General features: G+C 38.9%; 2 protein-coding genes across 2 annotated transcripts in view; both read right to left on the bottom strand.

The window, feature by feature from the left end:
- Positions 1 to 699: 699 nt before the first annotated feature.
- LOC125785664 (neoverrucotoxin subunit alpha-like) lies at positions 700 to 3,041 on the bottom strand. Its single transcript, XM_049469650.1, has 2 exons — positions 2,906 to 3,041; positions 700 to 2,390 (listed from the first exon to the last, which is right to left on the bottom strand). The coding sequence occupies exons 1-2, from the start codon at positions 2,949 to 2,951 to the stop codon at positions 1,816 to 1,818; spliced, it is 621 nt and encodes a 206-aa protein (XP_049325607.1). The 5' UTR covers positions 2,952 to 3,041; the 3' UTR covers positions 700 to 1,815.
- A 6,608-nt stretch (positions 3,042 to 9,649) lies between these two features.
- LOC125802163 (NLR family CARD domain-containing protein 3-like) overlaps positions 9,650 to 17,953 on the bottom strand; it is a 36,623-nt gene continuing 28,319 nt past the window's right edge. Inside the window, exons 4-6 of the mRNA XM_049479200.1 lie at positions 14,451 to 14,624; positions 12,105 to 12,278; positions 9,650 to 9,710 (exon numbers count right to left, since the gene is read on the bottom strand). Of these exons, the coding sequence (XP_049335157.1) occupies positions 9,650 to 9,710; positions 12,105 to 12,278; positions 14,451 to 14,624 (409 nt within the window). The remainder of the gene's footprint in view (positions 9,711 to 12,104; positions 12,279 to 14,450; positions 14,625 to 17,953) is intronic.

Below are 17,953 nucleotides of genomic sequence, written 5' to 3'. Positions count from 1 at the left end.
TACCCCAGGACAAGGGAGAGGAATGTTAGTCCAGGACAAGGGAGAGGAATAGTTACCCCAGGACAAGGGAGAGGAATAGTTACCCCAGGACAAGGGAGAGGAATGTTAGTCCAGGACAAGGGAGAGGAATAGTTACCCCAGGACAAGGGAGAGGAATGTTAGTCCAGGACAAGGGAGAGGAATAGTTACCCCAGGACAAGGGAGAGGAATAGTTACCCCAGGACAAGGGAGAGGAATGTTAGTCCAGGGAGAGGAATAGCTAGATCATCTCTGAGATGTTTACCTCATTTTTCTTCATAAAACAGCTGAAGCTCAGCCAGGTTGAATAGGGAAAAATATCTTGCCACAGACCCATTTTCCCATCATGACTGTGGAGTACACAACTTATAGTTGTCCTCTAGACAGATTTTTCCTCCTGAGTTGTGGAACTCTGCAGCTCCTCCAGAGTGACCATGAGCCTTTTAGCTGTTTCTCTGACCAGTGCTCTCCTTGCTGGATCTGTCAGTTTAGGTAGACCATGACCGTGTTTTGGTAGGTTTGTGGAATACTTTTTCCATTGTTTGGATGATGGATTGAACAGTTCACTAGTGTTCTTAAATGAACCACTAAAGCCTTTACAGAACAGCTGTATTTATACTGAGACTAAATCACACACAGCTGGATTAACTCTATTAACTAAATAAGGACTTTTGAAATCAATTGTTTGCACATGATTTTATTTAGGGATTTCAGAGTAAAAGGGGCTGAATACATTTGTACATTAAACTTTTCAGGGTCCCCTGTTGTCAGGGTAAGTTTGCTCATACAACTGATACGATCTTGATAATAAAGGAAGATTTATGGTTAATTCTGCCATTATTGTGAGACTTTTATTTTGAAGGACAGGCTATAATACATAGTTGTTACATACATCACAATTGTGCAAGAATAATACTGGAATAATGTCTTGACACACACATACAATGTTTAAAATATTAGCTCCTGTAAAGTAACACATAGCTCCGCAAGCTTTAGCTTATTAGCTCCTGTAAAGTAGCAGCTAGCCTCCACTAGCTTAGGCCTATTAGCTCCTGTAAAGTAGCAACTAGACTGTGCTATCTTGACCCTATTTTCTCCTTTATAATAGTGCCTAGCCTCTGCTTGCTTTACCCTATTAGCTCCTGTAAATTAGGATCTAGCCTCTGCTAGCTTTACCCTATTAGCTCATGTAGCTCAAGTAATCTGCTCCATTCAAGATTTAAAGTAGCTGTCATGACTGTAATACAACAGTATTGCTAAAACATAACAATAACAAAATAACAATGAGAAAAAAGTAGTTAACAGAATAAGATATAGCTGTAGAGAATAAGTGGTAACAATAATTAAAATACATGTTCTTGCAAACTACACACACACACAATATTTCACACACACTCTAATGCTTGACCGATTTTAGACAAATTCATGCTTCAAACTCAACATAAAGACATGGATGAGCAAGTTTGGTGTGGAAGAACTTGACTGGTCAGGAACAGATTCCTGACCCCAACCTGATAGAACACGCTTAGAACAGATCCAGACATTTTTGCACAACATGAGTTTCTGACCTTACACATGTGGTCACCCATTCTGATAAACAAATTCCTAAACCTTGTGGAAAGCCTTCCCAGAGGAGTTTAAGATGTTATAGCTGTAACGGGTGTTCCAACGTCATATTAAACCCTATGGATTAAGAATGGAATTAACTCAATTTCATATGGTTGCAAAGGCAGGCAAGCAAATACTTTTGCCAATATACTGCAGATACACACACTCAGTTACACAGGTTTACACAGTCTAACACAGACACACTGAGGAGCCATAATAAACCCCAAACCCTGTGTAGAGGGGCTGAGTGAAGGTGGTGTAGAATGTGTGTAAGTGTTTGAGAGTGTGAGTGGGTGTGTGTGTGTGTGAGTGTGTATCAGTGGAGACGCTGTAGAAGGACAGAGTGCCGGAGGGACAGTCCACATACACTCCTACTCTCCTACAGCCGGAGGGAGGAGTGGAGAGATCAATGATGTTCTCATTGTGAAGAACAGAGTATCCGTTATCAGAGCAGATCAGACTCCAAGACTTTCCATTCCATCCAAATCCACATTCTGATCCTCCTCCTTTCCTGCTGATGGTTTTATAACTCAGAGCTACAGCAGCTCTCCACCCGCTCCACTCAGCCTCCCAGTAACAGCGTCCAGTAACACCAGCAACACCAGTTACTCTCTCTCTACTCAGAACTTGCAAGTACACATCAAATCTCTCTGGATGATCAGGATACGACTGCAGCTCATCTCTCCTCTCCACCCTCCTGTTCTCCTCACTCAGAGAGAGACGAGGGTTTGCTGTGTTTGGATCCAGTGTGAAATCACAGCCGTCTGAAAACAAACAACACACATTACACACACACTACACACACTGCTCTGATAGAATGTGTGATTTAGTCAGAATGTGGAACTATATAAACTCTGAAAGTTGCAATCAACTGGACTTGATTTAACACTGCACTTGGTTTTGTGTAGACTTCAGATAGAAGCCCTCTAGTAAACTGAATACGAACACATCTGGATTTGGAACTTGATTGATTGATCTGTGTAACTGGACCAGAGGCAGTGTACAGCTGAAGGTCACCGAATCAGTACTCACTTTACTAACTTGACCTCTCCAAAATGCACATTGCTTATATCACACTCAGACTCAGATAAAAAGTTTATGTCCTGTACACTGAACAGCTGTCCTTTGTATTACTACACGGACATCTCCAGACACAAAACAACTGTGGAAACACTATTGTGATATAGATGTGCGTGTAGGGTAATTTACTGTGTGCAGTGCGTGTAACACATATGTAGTTTGTGTACTGTAAGTTGAGGGTGTAAGTGAGAGAACTTACATTTTTTAAATCCAGGTTTCATTCTGATCCTCCCTCCATGTTCCATTCTAAACACACACACACACACACATTAGCGCAGTGTGAGATTTTCACAAACTGAAATGAAGGCTAACAGCTGTCAGGTGTAATGTTGCATGCTACATGGAAAAAGCTCTGATTGGTGCTAGTTCAATTGGATTCATTCAGTCACAGTGTGGATCCAAATGAGGAAACTGTAATAACACAATGAGACCTCCAATATAGAATGTGTCTGACACGAATTTAAGATTAAAGACATTTACTGGTTCCACAATGAACTAACATGCACTACAGTTAGTACTATCATTTCAAAAACATATTAACTTTAAATCAGTCAATTACAGACAATAAATCTCACAATGAATGAATTAAATAGCAGCAGCCTCCCAAATGCAGCAGGAGAAACATGACAGAGCTCAGTGACAATGATTGATAGGCACTAAAATACTTTTTGTAGAGCTGTTTGTATCACAGTAGAAAAAACAACAAGCAGGCAGAACTGAGCCTGCACTGTTCACACTTTCTGAGGAGATCTCAAATAACACCATGATTCCTACATAGTGAAATACTTTTAAAACTAATATAAACATCAATAAACAATATTTAAATGATGAATAGGGAGTGCGTAATCTACTAAATATTATAAATGACTTTTCCAGGCCCTGTAGACAGCATAACATGGAGCAGACTCTGTTGTTAAATCCCTGAGTATATATGAATATGATAGGGAGGTACTACTGTGGATTACAGATGAATAATGAGCTGCCTTAGACCCTGATATGTTGCTTTTACAACATGAGAAGTTGTCGGACAACAATTCAAACATTCATCATCCGTCCCATCCAAAAAAGAATGGTTTGGCTTTCAGACAAATGTGTTAACAAAGGTTGGTGCCTCCAGTTTCCATCTATACTCCTATAGCTCATAACCATTTCTTTGTTCCAGCCCAGTTAGATAATGTCTTTCTCACATGGAGAGAGAAGAGTTTACAGTGTATTAAAGATTTTTATATCAACAATACTTTTGCTTCCTTTACTCAGCTTAAAACTATATTTAGTCTCCCTTCTCACTTTTTTCGATATTTGCAGCTCAGACACAATGTTTAAAAAAAGATACCCTCTTTTTCAGTTAAACCAAAAGAATCAACCTTCTATGACCTACTACATTCTCCCCTGATGCTAGACACTTGGTGTCTAATTTTCTTTCTGTATTATCCCAATCAATTAATAGTACTCCCCTAAAGGAAGGGTGGGCTAATGAGCTGGGTCCAGCAATTTCCGATGACATGTGGGAGGAAAGTTTATTTAGTATTCATTGTTGCTCAGTGAACTCCAGGTATAGACTCCTACAGTTTAATATACTGTACATATGTTACTTTTCTAAAACCAAACTGAACAAAATCTACACTTCTGTTTCTCCTTTGTGTGATCGTTGTCAAACATCTGAAGGTTCTTTGTCATATCTAGTTTGGTCTTGCCCTGTGTTACATGACTACTGGGTTGAAATCTTCCAGTGGTTCTCAGAAGCTTTCAATGTGGACTTTGTCCCAGATTACAAAATTGCATGTTGGAGGGATCAGGAGAAGAGGCTCCAAAAATGGCCCGCCAAGCTCCAGTCACCCTACTCCCTCTATGAGCCAAGACTGCTGCATGCTCCACCTGAGCTAGGCTGGTGCAAGTAGAGCCCAGATTAAAGAGATGACATGGTGGAAGGATATTTGGATATGGATGATACGGTCGTTTTAAATTCCTCCTCAAGGTTCATGGTTCAGAGCACAGCGTTCTCATAGATGGGAGTCACAATGCCACAAAGCAAAGAGGAGATATGTCAAAGACTAAGAGGCGCTTCATACAAAGTGTGCAAGCTGCCTTAAATCTGTCTGAAGCAAATACACCTAGTTGGCATATGGTGGAGTTCAGCATCATTAGGGAGTGCACTACCTCTTTGACACTGTTCTCCCTAGCCATAAATATGCTCACCAAATCCGCAGAACCGCAAAAGTGCAGAGGGCCCTGAACAAATTCTGGACAACAGCAACCACCCATCAGGGCATTCATGGATGACCACACAGTTACAAGAAAATTAGTCCTAGGCTGCCAGTGGATTCTGAAGGGACTCAAAAAAAGATGGAGTGAGCCCGGATACATTTCGAACCAGCCGAATCAAGACCCATGGTGTTGAGGAAAGGAAAGGTGGAGGACAAGTTCCTGTTGAACATTGCAGGCACAGCCATTCCAACTATCACAGAAAAGCCAGTCAAGATTTTTACAGCTCTCTGAGAGACTCAACAACTATCCAGTGAGCCTGCACTGAGTTGGATGGCTGGCTAAAAGTTTAAAGTCTGGGTCTGCAAGCATGGCTTCCTTTCCAGGACCCTGTGACCCCTTCTTGTCTATGCTGCCCCAAACTCTACAGTTGAGACTAGGGCTGCAGCTATCGATTATTTTTGCAATCGAATAGTCTACTGAAAAATCGATTAGATTAATCGAGTAATCGGACAAAACATTTTTGCTTGGTTGAAGAGCACTTAATAATGAATGACCAATTGGTTTCCTTGTTTAGATAAGTTATATTTTAAAATTTACAACATACATTTCCAAATTGCAAATACAAATAAATAAAACACAATAAAGAAATAAATACCCCAAGTAAAAATACATTTAATTACATTACTTTCAAATATAGGGTATTAATCAATACAAATGCATAAAAATTGGCTTTGTGTTGTGCATGTTAATTTCTAAACAGCAGAGACATTGTCAGTCCTGTCAGTGTTGGATAAGCGTGCTGCATTCTTTTACCACAAAGCCGGTTCTCCAAAATATATCAGGACCTGTGGAATAATTGTGACAACAGAAGTATTAAAAATGTTGCTTTTTTGTTTATTTACATTTTGGACTTCTTGGGTCTAATTACATCACTAAGACTAATAATACAGTAAATTCATGGCCGTGCACTTATGAAAACTAAGATTGACACCTGTCGCATTGGGGCACATTAGGCTCTAGTGCTTATTAATATTTTGTCCAATAATATTCAATCAAATAAATAAGAGACAAACACTTCCCTATATCAACCACACACAGTGTCTGAATTTATTTTCTTGTCTCACCGGCCAAATATATTTTACTCGAAGATGAAGAAATCATGCATATAATTTCCAGCTAAAGTAACTTTAGCTTAGCTAACTTTAACATGTATTTATTGTTTATATTCTGAACTCCACAGCGCTGTTTACATAAAGCCTGTATTAAGTCTAGAACTTGTCTCTGCTCTAATAAACTAACCACACACATTAGACAGTATTCCTAATACTTAGTACTCCACAGCGCTGTCGTTATGTTATAGGTATATTAATATGTAATATACTAATATTAATAATTAATCTCATTGATTTATTATAAGTTAAATTTACCTGCTCTCCCAGCGTCCTCGCGTCTCGTGTGTCCTCGGCTGAGATGGTACAGCATTAAAACATGCTGTTGTGGGAGGCAAGGATGCGCTGCACCAAATACATTTCACAGTTTGAACATAAAATGCTTTTAGTCCTTTAAAACCCTGTTTTCTCTCGCCGCTTCCATTTTCCTTCTGCCTTCTCCTCCCTCTTCCTGGTGTCGTAACGCTGAGCGTGTTGTCAAAATAAAAGTCAGGAAAATGCCTCTCAGTTTATAAATGAAATAAACAATTGCTCAAGGCACAGAAAATTAACTGATCAATTTTTGCATCGTTTTTTAATCGTTTCACCCCTAGAACAAACTTCAAGCTGCCCTTTTAATCCTTGGAAGTGGATTTCAAGGTTACAAGAAAGTTACAAGGCTCATCTTTCAATGGCGACACCCCTCCGAAATGGTTTACAGCGTTTAGCGAAAAATTTGATCAGAAAATGGAGTAAACAATCAGAATCCTGAATGAATTACCGATCTGCGAATTACTTGAATCACTGGAGCGGATATTCAACTCTCACTAGAATAATGTCGCGGAATTGGAGTCTGACTGTACACTGACTGTGCATGACACCCGGCTCGAGCGGCTCGAGCGGGAGTGCGACTTGCTTAAGCACTCAAATGCCTCGCTAGTGGAGAAGTTTGGGTTTGTGACGGAGCTCCTCAGGGAGCTGTTCGACTCCAGTCTGATTCAGAGTCAGCAGGTTATTGAAAGAGCCCATCGACTCTGGTGGAAGACCCCGGGTTATGATTGTCCTCTTCCATAGCTTTCAAGACAAGGAGCGGGTCATGAGGAAAAGCAGAGATGAGCTCATGAACAAGGGGAATAAACTGTGTTTCTTCCATGATTACAGCGCGGAGTTGTCCCGCAGATGAGCTGTGTTCCAACCAGTTAAGGCAACCTTACTTCAGAGAGGAGTCCGCTTCACACTTCTTTACCCCGCCAGACTCCGAGTGATGGTGAATGGAGTGGCCAGGATCTTTGAAACTCCAGACATTGTGCAGAAGTTTTGCGACAAACAGGCACCCTAAAGGGCAGGTCAGCAATAATTAAAAAATGCCACCATTGAGGCTGTTGACTATGATAAAGGCCAGATTCGTTTGGCATGTTTACTGTTGGGGTGTTATTTGAAGTGGACACCGTATGGGCAGTTATAATTAATAATTCTCTACCCAACACATTTAGACCGGGTCACCGTTCAGGTCTTTGTATCGATTCTTAACTTGTCTGTTATATAATGTTCTACTATACAGTTGTTTAACTCCAGTGTCCTGGGGGGTGGGTATTAGGGATTTTTGCTGTAAACTACAACTCAGGGCACCGTTAATGGAAGTAGAAGTCTGAGTTTGAGGAATGCTTTATGGGATTGGGGTTGGTCCCACTTTGCTGTTCCTTGCCACTGCTTCTTAGCCTTATACTTTATATATGTACACGTTAAGGGCAGCCAACCGACAACACAATCCAATAAGATTTATTTCTTGGAATGTTAAAGGATCATCTCAAATCTTCAAGTGCAGACACTGTCTTTCTTCAGGAGACCCACTTAGCCAAATTAGAACATAATAAGCTGTGTAAATTGTGGGTAAATCAAGTCTTCCACTCTAATTATAACACTAAGGCGAGAGGAGTTGCTGTCTTAGTTAATAAAATGGTTTAGTTTATACCAAGTGAAATTATTTCAGATTGGGAGGGTAGATATATCATTGTAGCGGCTCATCTATTCCAGGAGAAGGTGCTACTGGTCAATGTTTATGCCCCGAACTGGGACAATGAGAACTTTGTGAAAAGGCTTTTACATATTTTCCCAAACCTTATTTGAGGTGGGGACTTCAATTGCGTTATGAATTCAGTCTTCGCTCAAAAACAGCTTCGCTTTCTAAAATGGTCCAATATTTGTCGTTCTTTATGGAGGATAACAGTTGTGTGGCCCCCTGGCTCCAACAAATCATTCTCTTATTTCTTGCCCGTACATCAGTCATATTCTCATATAGATAATTTTTTATTAACAGTGTGCTCCTGGATTCTGTTACCCATGTAGATTATTTGGCCATAGTTATATCTGATCAAATGGACATGAAGTTTGGTCTTTATCAGAAAGATCCTCTGCAGTGGCATTTGAATTCACAGTTTATTACAAAGATCTCCAAGATTTCAGACACCATTGACACTTTTTTAGCTATTAATAGGTCAGATTCGATTTCCAAGTCAACATTATGGGAATCTCTGAAAGCTGTACTTTGGGGAGAAATAATCTCATCCTCTTCATACGATAACAAATTTAGACGGGTACATTTTCTAAATCAATACTTAAATTAGATAGAAAAATATCTGAAAAATCTTCCCCAGATTTGCTGAAATCACGCACAGACCTCCAGGCGGAATTCAACATCCTCGCGACAGAAAAAGCGGAGGCTTAAATTTGGTGTATGCATGGTCTGACATATGAGTTTGGTAACCCGGGCAGTTGATTATTGGCCCATCAACTGAGGAGACTTACTGCTTCCAGATTAATATCCCAAATTAGGGATTCATCAGACAACAAAGTAACCCATCCCAAGGAAATTAACAAAATTTTGGTCAAATACTACACTACACTATATTCCAGTGAATGCTGCCCCAACCCATATATAATGCACTCATTTTTGAATAAACTAAAACTGTCTAGTTTAGACCCTGACACTGTACAGAATCTGGAGGACCCTATTACATTAGAGGGGATTGTAGATGAAATTCTCTCTATGAATAGTGGAAAAGTGCCAGGCCCGGATGGCTTTGGTATAGAGTTTTATAAAAAGTTCAAAGAAAAATTATCTACCCTTCTCCTGGAGGTGTTTGAGGAATAAGTTGAAAATGGTTATCTTCCCCCAATTTTTACTCAGGCAACAATCTTGCTTATACCGAAAAAAGACAAAGATCCAACTTTATGTGGCTCTTATCGACCCATCAGTCTGCTTTGTAACGAGCACAAAATTCTTGTAAAAGTGCTGGCCAAGCGTTTAGAATAAGTCCTTCCATTAGTTGTTTCAAATGATCAAACATTCGTAGGCTTTTATATATTGTACTGTCTTCCAACTCCTCTAACGTTCCTGAGGCAGTTATTGCTTTGGACGCTGAGAAAGCATTTGACCGTTTAGAATGGGAATACCTCTTTTCAGTCCTACACAAGTTTGGCTTTGGGAATAATTTTATATCGTGCGTCAAGCTTCTTTACACCTCCCCTTCAGCTAGAATATGTACTAATTCTATTCTCTCTCCTTTTTTTTTCTTACAGCGGGGTACTTCTCAGGGTTGCCCGTTAAGCCCAGCTTTGTTGGTTTTAGCTTTGGAGCCTTTGTCTATTGCCCTCAAAGAATCATCAGACATACAGGGTATTATACATCATAACAGAAAATAAAGGCTCGTTGTATGCTGACGATCTCTTGCTATATATTGGTCACCCCTCACTTTCAATTCCTGCTGCTCAGGTAATTTTAAAAGAGTTTGGCTCCTTTTCGGGATATACATGTAAGTAAAATTAAAGAGTGAATACTTTCCTCTTAATTTTATTACAGTCCAATCAGCTCAAACCAACATCCCCCTTCAACTAGCTCAAAATACTTTTAAATACCTTGGTATGCATATAGCTCATACATTGGCTTCCATTCAAGAAATTAATTATTCCCCTCTTATGTCCTCCATTAAGAGAGACTTTCAGAGGTGGAGTACTCTCCCTTTATCAATTGCTGGTAGAATTTAAAGTGTCAAAATGAACATTCTTCCCAAGTTTTTGTTTCTGTTTCAATGCCTTCCAGTATTCATGCCTAAATCGCACATTTGGCTCCTGGAGTAAATTGAGAATTGCTTCCTTTAGAGACCTGTATGATGATGATGCCTTTTACAGTTTCTCTGGATTGTATTCTAAATATAACATCTCGTGCACCAATATGTTTCGATACTTTCAAATTCGCCATTGTGCTCAAACACTTTTTGCCCCATTTCCAGGACGTCCGCCGGAGTTACCTTGGGAACGCCTGTTTACAATTCCTGTTCATTCAAAAGGGTTGATATCACAACTTTATAGTATTCTTATGTCCTTCACTGATTTCCCCTTAGCAGTTAGGTCTTAATGGGAGCAAGAACTTGAAGTTGCGATTGAAGCTTTGGAGCAAAATATTAAAAAGAATACATACGTCCTCCTCTTGTCCTCGAATGAACTTAATACAGTTCCGACTAGTCCACAGAACATACCTATGCAATGCCAGACTGGGAAGTATATATCCTGGGGTGGACCCCCTGTGCCCCAGATGTGGTAAAGAGCCTGCTACCCTACTGCACATGTTTTGGGCCTGTTCAAAGCTTGAGAAATATTGGAAGGCAGTATTTAGTTCTTTAAAAGATGCGTTTGGTAGTGATATCAGCCCCAGCCCATTACTCATAGTGTTTGGGGTAAATTTGGAATCTTCCCTTCAGTCTGGAGTGGTTGAGGCACTAAAATTTGCGCTGCTTTTAGCTAAGAGAAGAACTCTTCTTGGGTGGAAAGCCTCTACAGCACCCGCTCATGCTCTGTGGTTAAAATATGTAATGTTCTTTCTCAATTTAGAAAAGATTACATTTAGTTTGAGAGGGGTGGCAGATATGTTTGGTTTGGTCTGGGATCCTTTTATCACATACTTTAAACAGTTTTCCAATTTAAATGAATAGGGGCAGAGTGGTAAGGTGACTTGATTAGTTGTATTTTATTTTGAGTTATTTCTTTTTAATTATTATTATTATTATTATTATTATTATTAATAATAATATTTATGTGTCAATGTTTGGTTCTTTGCTAATCTACAACTGACTTTATTGTCTACATGTATGCTTGTACAGGTGGGAGACCTGGGAGGGAGAGAAGGAGGTTTCTTAGGGAGGGGGAATGGTTGAGGGGATAGGGGGCTCAGAGAGGGGGGTTAGATAGCTCGGGGGGAGCTGATTTAAGGATTAAATAATAAAGAATGTTTGTTAATGTAACATTGAAATTGATCAATAAAGGAAAAAACAGAAAAATAGAAAGATAAACAGAAGCGGGACCACAGGCATAACAGAAAATGTGTGTAGCTGTGTAAATAAAGTAACAGAGAAAGTTACATGCTGCTCCACTGCTGTATTTGGTGACTACAATTAGACTCACTACAAGTCCCACAAAGCAATGTATTTCACAGCATTAACCATTTATTTTCCCAACACTGTGTGCAGTGTTTTGTCTTGAATTGAAACAAAAGTTACAGTCTATTGGCCCTATGGTATGCAAGGCACATCGCGATTTTCATGCCTTGTGCACGCATCGTTAAAATAGCGTTTTATATAGGAATAGGAATTTATTAATGCCAATGGGTGTGGTGGTCTGGAAGTGATGTGTTCTGGTACATTTCTGGCATGTTTCTATCTTGGTGTCAAAAAATAGAGCTGCACGACTGACAGAGTTAAACCCTGACAAAGGTCAATAGCCAGCCGCGCAATCATGACTGGATCACCGATCACCGGTGTGCTATAGATCGCTAAAATAGGGCCCTATGTCTGTATCTACAGTTGTGCGCTGTGACTGGAGCCTACTCCCCTTTCCTCAGTTAGAGTGCAGATGAGAGAACAGAGCAGCACAACTGGCTGAAAGTTATTTATTCACTAAAATACAAAAGTCAATATTATTGGTGGCATAAATAAACATCATGTCAATTTATCTTACAATAAGTTGATAACATAATGCTCATGTCACACCTACCTGAGTGCCTTCAGTTTGCAGTGCGGATCCTCCAGTCTGGCAGAAAGCAGCCTCACCCCTGACTCTTCTGGGTGGTTGTAGGTCAGATCCAGCTCTTTCAGGTGGAAGGGGTTTAAAATCAGAGCTGAAGCCAGAGAAAAACAGCCTTTCTCTGTGATCATACAGCCAGATAATCTGTAGACAGTGCAAGAGAATATGTGATCGAGGTGAGTAAGAGAAAGAAAGAAAAAAAGAAACAAAGAAAAAAAAGAACGAAAGAAAGAAAGAATGTCAGTGACTAAAGAAGATAATGCACTTTGACATAAAATAGACACTTTCTTATAAATAAGACTACACAATCTGAAAATATATATAGAAACCTGTAGTTTCTTAAAACAGGAAAATAATAACCCAGTCATGAAACTTAAACCTCAAAAACTTAAACATTATACATCTATGTGAATGTAGCAGTGGCATAGATGTGGACTACAGAATACAGAATATTTTTTTTAACCATGATAAGGTTTTGATTATAAGCATATATATTTCATTCTAAAGACAAATGCAGACTTATGAGTGTGTCAGACCTTAGCTTTGTCTGTCGTTTTGTTTTCTTTGTCCTTCTTGTTTCTGTCTGCCCTGTTTCTGTTTTTGACTGTTTGTGTATGCACGGCTAGGGGAGTCCGATTCTTGTTGGGCTAAAGGGGTAGGGGAAAGTGTTTGGGCTACATCGACCTTCAGGCACATTTAAAACAGACAGCTTTGCGAATCACCGGCAAGATGAGGCAGAGGCAACCAAATAAACCCACACTTTTTTTAAATTATGAGAGCCACTACATTACCATAGTTTGACGAGTAGTTTCAGTGTTTTATACTTGTTCTGCTGCAACACACAGCAGAGGCTGCAGCATTTAACCCCTTAACGCCTGAATTAATGTAGCTTTATATGAAAAAATGTTTCATGTGTGTTTTACCTTTAAGTAGATAGTAAATATTGTTGAGATTATTAATTTCACTTTTGCACAAAAAATAAATAGAAATTTTGGTATGTTGCAAATTTGCAACAACAGGCAATATGGTCTATTTGGGGTAAATTTGGTATGTTGCAAATTTGCTACAGCAGACATAATGGTCCATACTAAGATAACAATAACAGAGTAATATAACAGTGAAAAATCTATGTTTTATTCATGCACCCAACAGCAGGCATTCAATAATAAATAACACCAATTACGGTCACCAACACAATATACACAAATATTACAGGAAACATTTCATTAATTTGAATTCTAGATTCATTTGAATTGTAAATTGTCAAAGGTTCCTAGGTCCGTGGCGAATATGCACTAACAGGCATTGGGGGAATGCAGGCGCTATCTTGGCAGGTTGATTGAATCAAACGGTTAGTCGCATATTTGCAACAACAGGCGTTAAGGGGTTAAGGTAAAAACTAAATAAAAGCTAATTTCAGCTTTTTTTTCCCTAAGTAATGGCTGCACCACCTGCCTCCTTTCTGAAGACATACAATGATCTAAAGTTAGCTAGTAAACCAACAGGTTGCTGAACTAATGTGATGATAGTGCTCCACTGCTGTCATCACATTATCCCAGCAGGATCACATATGGACCACAGGTAGTAGCCTGGTAATGAAGCAGTGTTATTTTTTTTTACAATGTTTATTTGGTGTTTTCCTAATTTCTAGGGGGGAAATATACAAAAAATGGGGTTGACCTTTGTCTGGACTTTTATGTTTGTTTGTGCTCATCTTGCTTGTTCATGGTTGTTGTTCTGTTGTTTCTTGTCTTTTAAATGTGGTTAATCCAGTCAAGTTTTCATAGTCTTGTCTTTTGATAGTCTTGTCTTTATTAGATTTTGTGCATCCCATCGCATGTTTGCTTTTATGCTTTTGGTATACTATTTTTTCATTACCTGCACTTATGTCTGCCCTCCTGTTTCTCAACATCCATGACAATGAGTTTATATTAGTTTTTTGTAGTCTTCCTGTATTATGCTACTTGTTACATTGTGATTTTGTTAAGATCAGAAAAAGGCAAGGATAAAATGAGTTACAGAAAAGAGAAGAATTATGAATAAAATAGTAAAATTACTTTAGAAATATACTGACATTAACCCTTATATACAGCTCCTTCAATTTGTCATCTGGTAAACATCCTGCTCAGGTCATTCTGGCACATCCTATGTTAGCTTAATGGCTTTGTTCCATTTTTCATAAATGTTTGACAAGTAGGGGATTAGCTCCATTTTGTTGTGTCTATTTTTAAGCTAATTGTATGTAAATTAGTTTCTGTAGTTAATTGTGCTTTCATGAGCTATCTTGTCTGACCAATTGTGACCTGAAACACTGACCTGAGAATCTGCAGTTTACAGTGTGAACTCATCAGTCCATCAGAGAGTAGCTCCACTCCAGAGTCATGCAGGTCATTGTTACTGAGGTCCAGCTCCATCAGAGGGGAGTTAATCAGGTTTAAAACTGATCCCAGACTTTCACACGCCTTTACTCCAAGATTACATGAAGCTAGGCTGAAAAAAACAAGTATAAACACAACAAATTGTACAATACATTTAAAGTATGCAGCTCACCAAAAGCTCTGGGACAGATTAAAATGAGTGAAAATAGACCAAGAAAAAGCTTTACAAAACAGAGAAAGAGCATGGGAGCTTTTAAGAGTATTTAAAAGCAATTAAAAGAGCAATTAAAATGTCGCCTTCACCCATACTTAAATGTTCATTATGTTTATAGGTTATTACATTGAAATACACTGTTAAACAACAAAATGATGCTGTAGAGTAGAGCGGCGATATACAGTTCTGTAAAAAATGAGACCAGATTAAAATGATCAGTTTCTCTAAATGAACTATTTATAGGTAAATGCTTGAGTAAAATAAACATTGTTGTTTTATTCTATAAATTACTGATAACATTTCTCTCAAACTACTAATATTTAGAGCAAAGGACATCCAGTTCATATTAATTTAGAAACAACAATACTAATGTTTTTAAAGTTTTGAAATCAATATTTGGAGGAATAACCCTGATTTGTAATGACAGATTTCATGCTTCTTTCATGCTACACAATCCATCATCCTCTTAATTACATTCCAGAGATTTTCAATGGGGTTCAGGTCTGGAGATTGCCATGACAGGGTTTTGATCTGGTGGTTCTTCATTAACACCTTAATTGACCAAGCTGTATGGCATGGAGCATTGTCCAGCTGGAAAAAAAATCAGTCCTCAGAGTTGGGGAGCATTGCCAGAGCAGAAAGAAGCAAGTGTTCTTCCAGGATAATCTTGTATGTGACTTGATTCTTGAAATCTGCCCTATTACAGCCTTGCTGACTAATCCTTAAATCTTTACTGATCATCCACCAAATTGCACAGAGAGTGCAAGACAATATGGTGAACTCTCTGATTTCCGCGGCAGTAGCTGATGCTCTAAACAACGTGCTCACATCTCAGCTAGACCAGCTCAAAAACGGAATAAAGGAAGTTACAGCCAGTCTACAATTTGCTCATGACTAACTGGATTCTCACAGCAAATCCATCAGTCATCTACAGACCCGGGTTGACCACATTCAGCACGCAGCTCGCACAGACCGGGAACAACTACAGGAGCAGGCACGCCAAGTCGATAAACTGCGAGCTAAGTTAATCGACATGGAAGACAGGAGCCGCAGGAACAACGTGAGGCTAGTGGGCTTACCTGAGTCGGCGGACATAAATCATATTCAAGGATAGATTATGTGCTGGTTTCACATGGCATTCAGAGTGATCTGTCAGATGTTGACATGCTTCCTATCCTTATTTCAGACCATTCCCCCCTCTGCTGTAAATATACTTTCCCTTTGGGGAGGCCGCGCTGCACTAGATGGAGATTTAATGATTTTAATGAAGAATCGTCCGAAAATCCACAAATATTATGGGAGGCTACTAAATGTTTTATAAGGGGCAACTGTATTGCCTTTACATCTATGGTAAATTCAGCGAGGAACCAACGTTTCACTGAATTGGAAAATACTATTCAAGCAACAGAAGCAGAACAGCTATGTAATCCATCTGAAGATAATTTAAACAAACTCACTGCACTAAGAGGAGAATTTAATTCTATTTCAATGGCTAAAGCGGCATTTGCTATTCATCGTACTAGACAAAAATATTATTATCATGGTGAAAGAATAAGTAAACTATTAGCATTAAAATTAAAAGACAATGAATCTAAAGCAACAATTAATGCAATAAAAACTAAAGAGGGCATCATAACAACTAATCCAGATTTTATTAATCAAACTTTCAAAGATTTCTTTGAAGAACTATACAAATCTGATGTATGCTTGGATCAGGAGAGGTGCTCTTCTTTTTTGTACTCGTTAGACTTACCTGTACTCTCTCAACAAGAAAGAGATTTGCTAGATCAACCCTTTAGTTTGGAAGAGCTTAAAAACGCACTTCAGTCCCTTCAAAGAGGTAAAGCTCCTGGAATGGATGGAATTCCCCCTGAAATATATATAGCTTTATGGGATGAAGTCCGACCTCTGCTGCTAAATTCTTATAATTACGCAATTGAAAACAAATTCTTCCATCGAGATCAAAGCATATCGTTGATTTCTTTGCTCCTAAAGAAAGGCAAAGATCCGCTTGACTGCAGTAGTTATAGGCCTATTTCCCTGATTTGCAGTGATGTAAAATTATATGGAAAAGTTTTAGCTTTACGTTTGGAATCTGTAATAAATAAAATAATTCATCATGATCAGACTGGATTTATTAGGGGGCGATCCGCTGCCGATAATATACGAAGACTACTGCATATTATAGAAGCAGCAGACTCAGTTCCACATTCTTGTGCAGCTTTTTCTTTAGATGCTCGTCAAGCCTTTGACAGAGTTGAATGGGAATACTTATGGTTAGTTCTGGATAGGTTTGGTTTTGGCTCTACATTTATTTCGATGATTAAAGTTTTGTATAGTTCTCCGATGGCTTCAGTGCTTACAAGTAATCAAAAATCTACACCACTTCCTTTAGGAAGTGGCACAAGACAAGGGTGCCCCCTTTCTCCTGCCCTTTTCTGCATTAGTTTAGAGCCACTTGCACAGGCAATCAGACAAAGCACTCTTATTGAACCAATTACAATATATGATACCGTACATCACATCTCTTTATACGCCGATGACATAATGCTTTTTCTGTCTAATATAGATTCTTCCTCTAATCATCTCCTTCAGCTGTTCGACTTATTTTGGTCATTCTCAGGATATGGAATTAATTGGTCCAAATCAGCTCTCATGCCACTAAATAATGGGGCAAGGTCAATACAGTTGCCCCCACTAATCCCCATTAGTACCTCATTTACTTACTTGGGGATTAAAATTTCTCCCTCCTTATCAAAGATAACAAAAGAAAATGTTGATACCTTAATGCAAACGTTTTGTGTCAATCTAGATCACTGGAGTTCTTTAAAGGCCTCACTCGCAGGTAGAATTTCAGTTGTAAAGATGAATATTCTTCCCAGAATTAATTTTCTTTTTTTTTCATGCTTCCTCTTACTCCCCCACCTAAATTTATAGACGAACTTAACTCTCTAATTACAAAATTCATCTGGGATGGAAAGCGTGCTAGAATCCAACAGGCTACTCTGCAGCGACGGAAAGAAGCAGGCGGACTTTCCTTACCCAATCTAAAATTTTACTTTTTGTCCTTTCAGCAAAGTCCTTTCAAATAAAAGAAAAATTCTCTATTCCCGACACATCTTACTTTCTGTATCTCAGACTCAGATCTGCCATGAGGGCATATGGAGTTCCCTGGGAATGTCCAATCTCCTTGCATCCAATGTCTAGATGGTTTAGTTGTCAGACTT

The sequence above is a fragment of the Astyanax mexicanus genome, chromosome 1 (genome assembly GCF_023375975.1).
Source record: "Astyanax mexicanus isolate ESR-SI-001 chromosome 1, AstMex3_surface, whole genome shotgun sequence".
In the NCBI taxonomy this organism is placed as follows: Eukaryota; Metazoa; Chordata; class Actinopteri; order Characiformes; family Acestrorhamphidae; genus Astyanax; species Astyanax mexicanus.
This window is presented reverse-complemented; position numbering and strand designations above follow the sequence as displayed.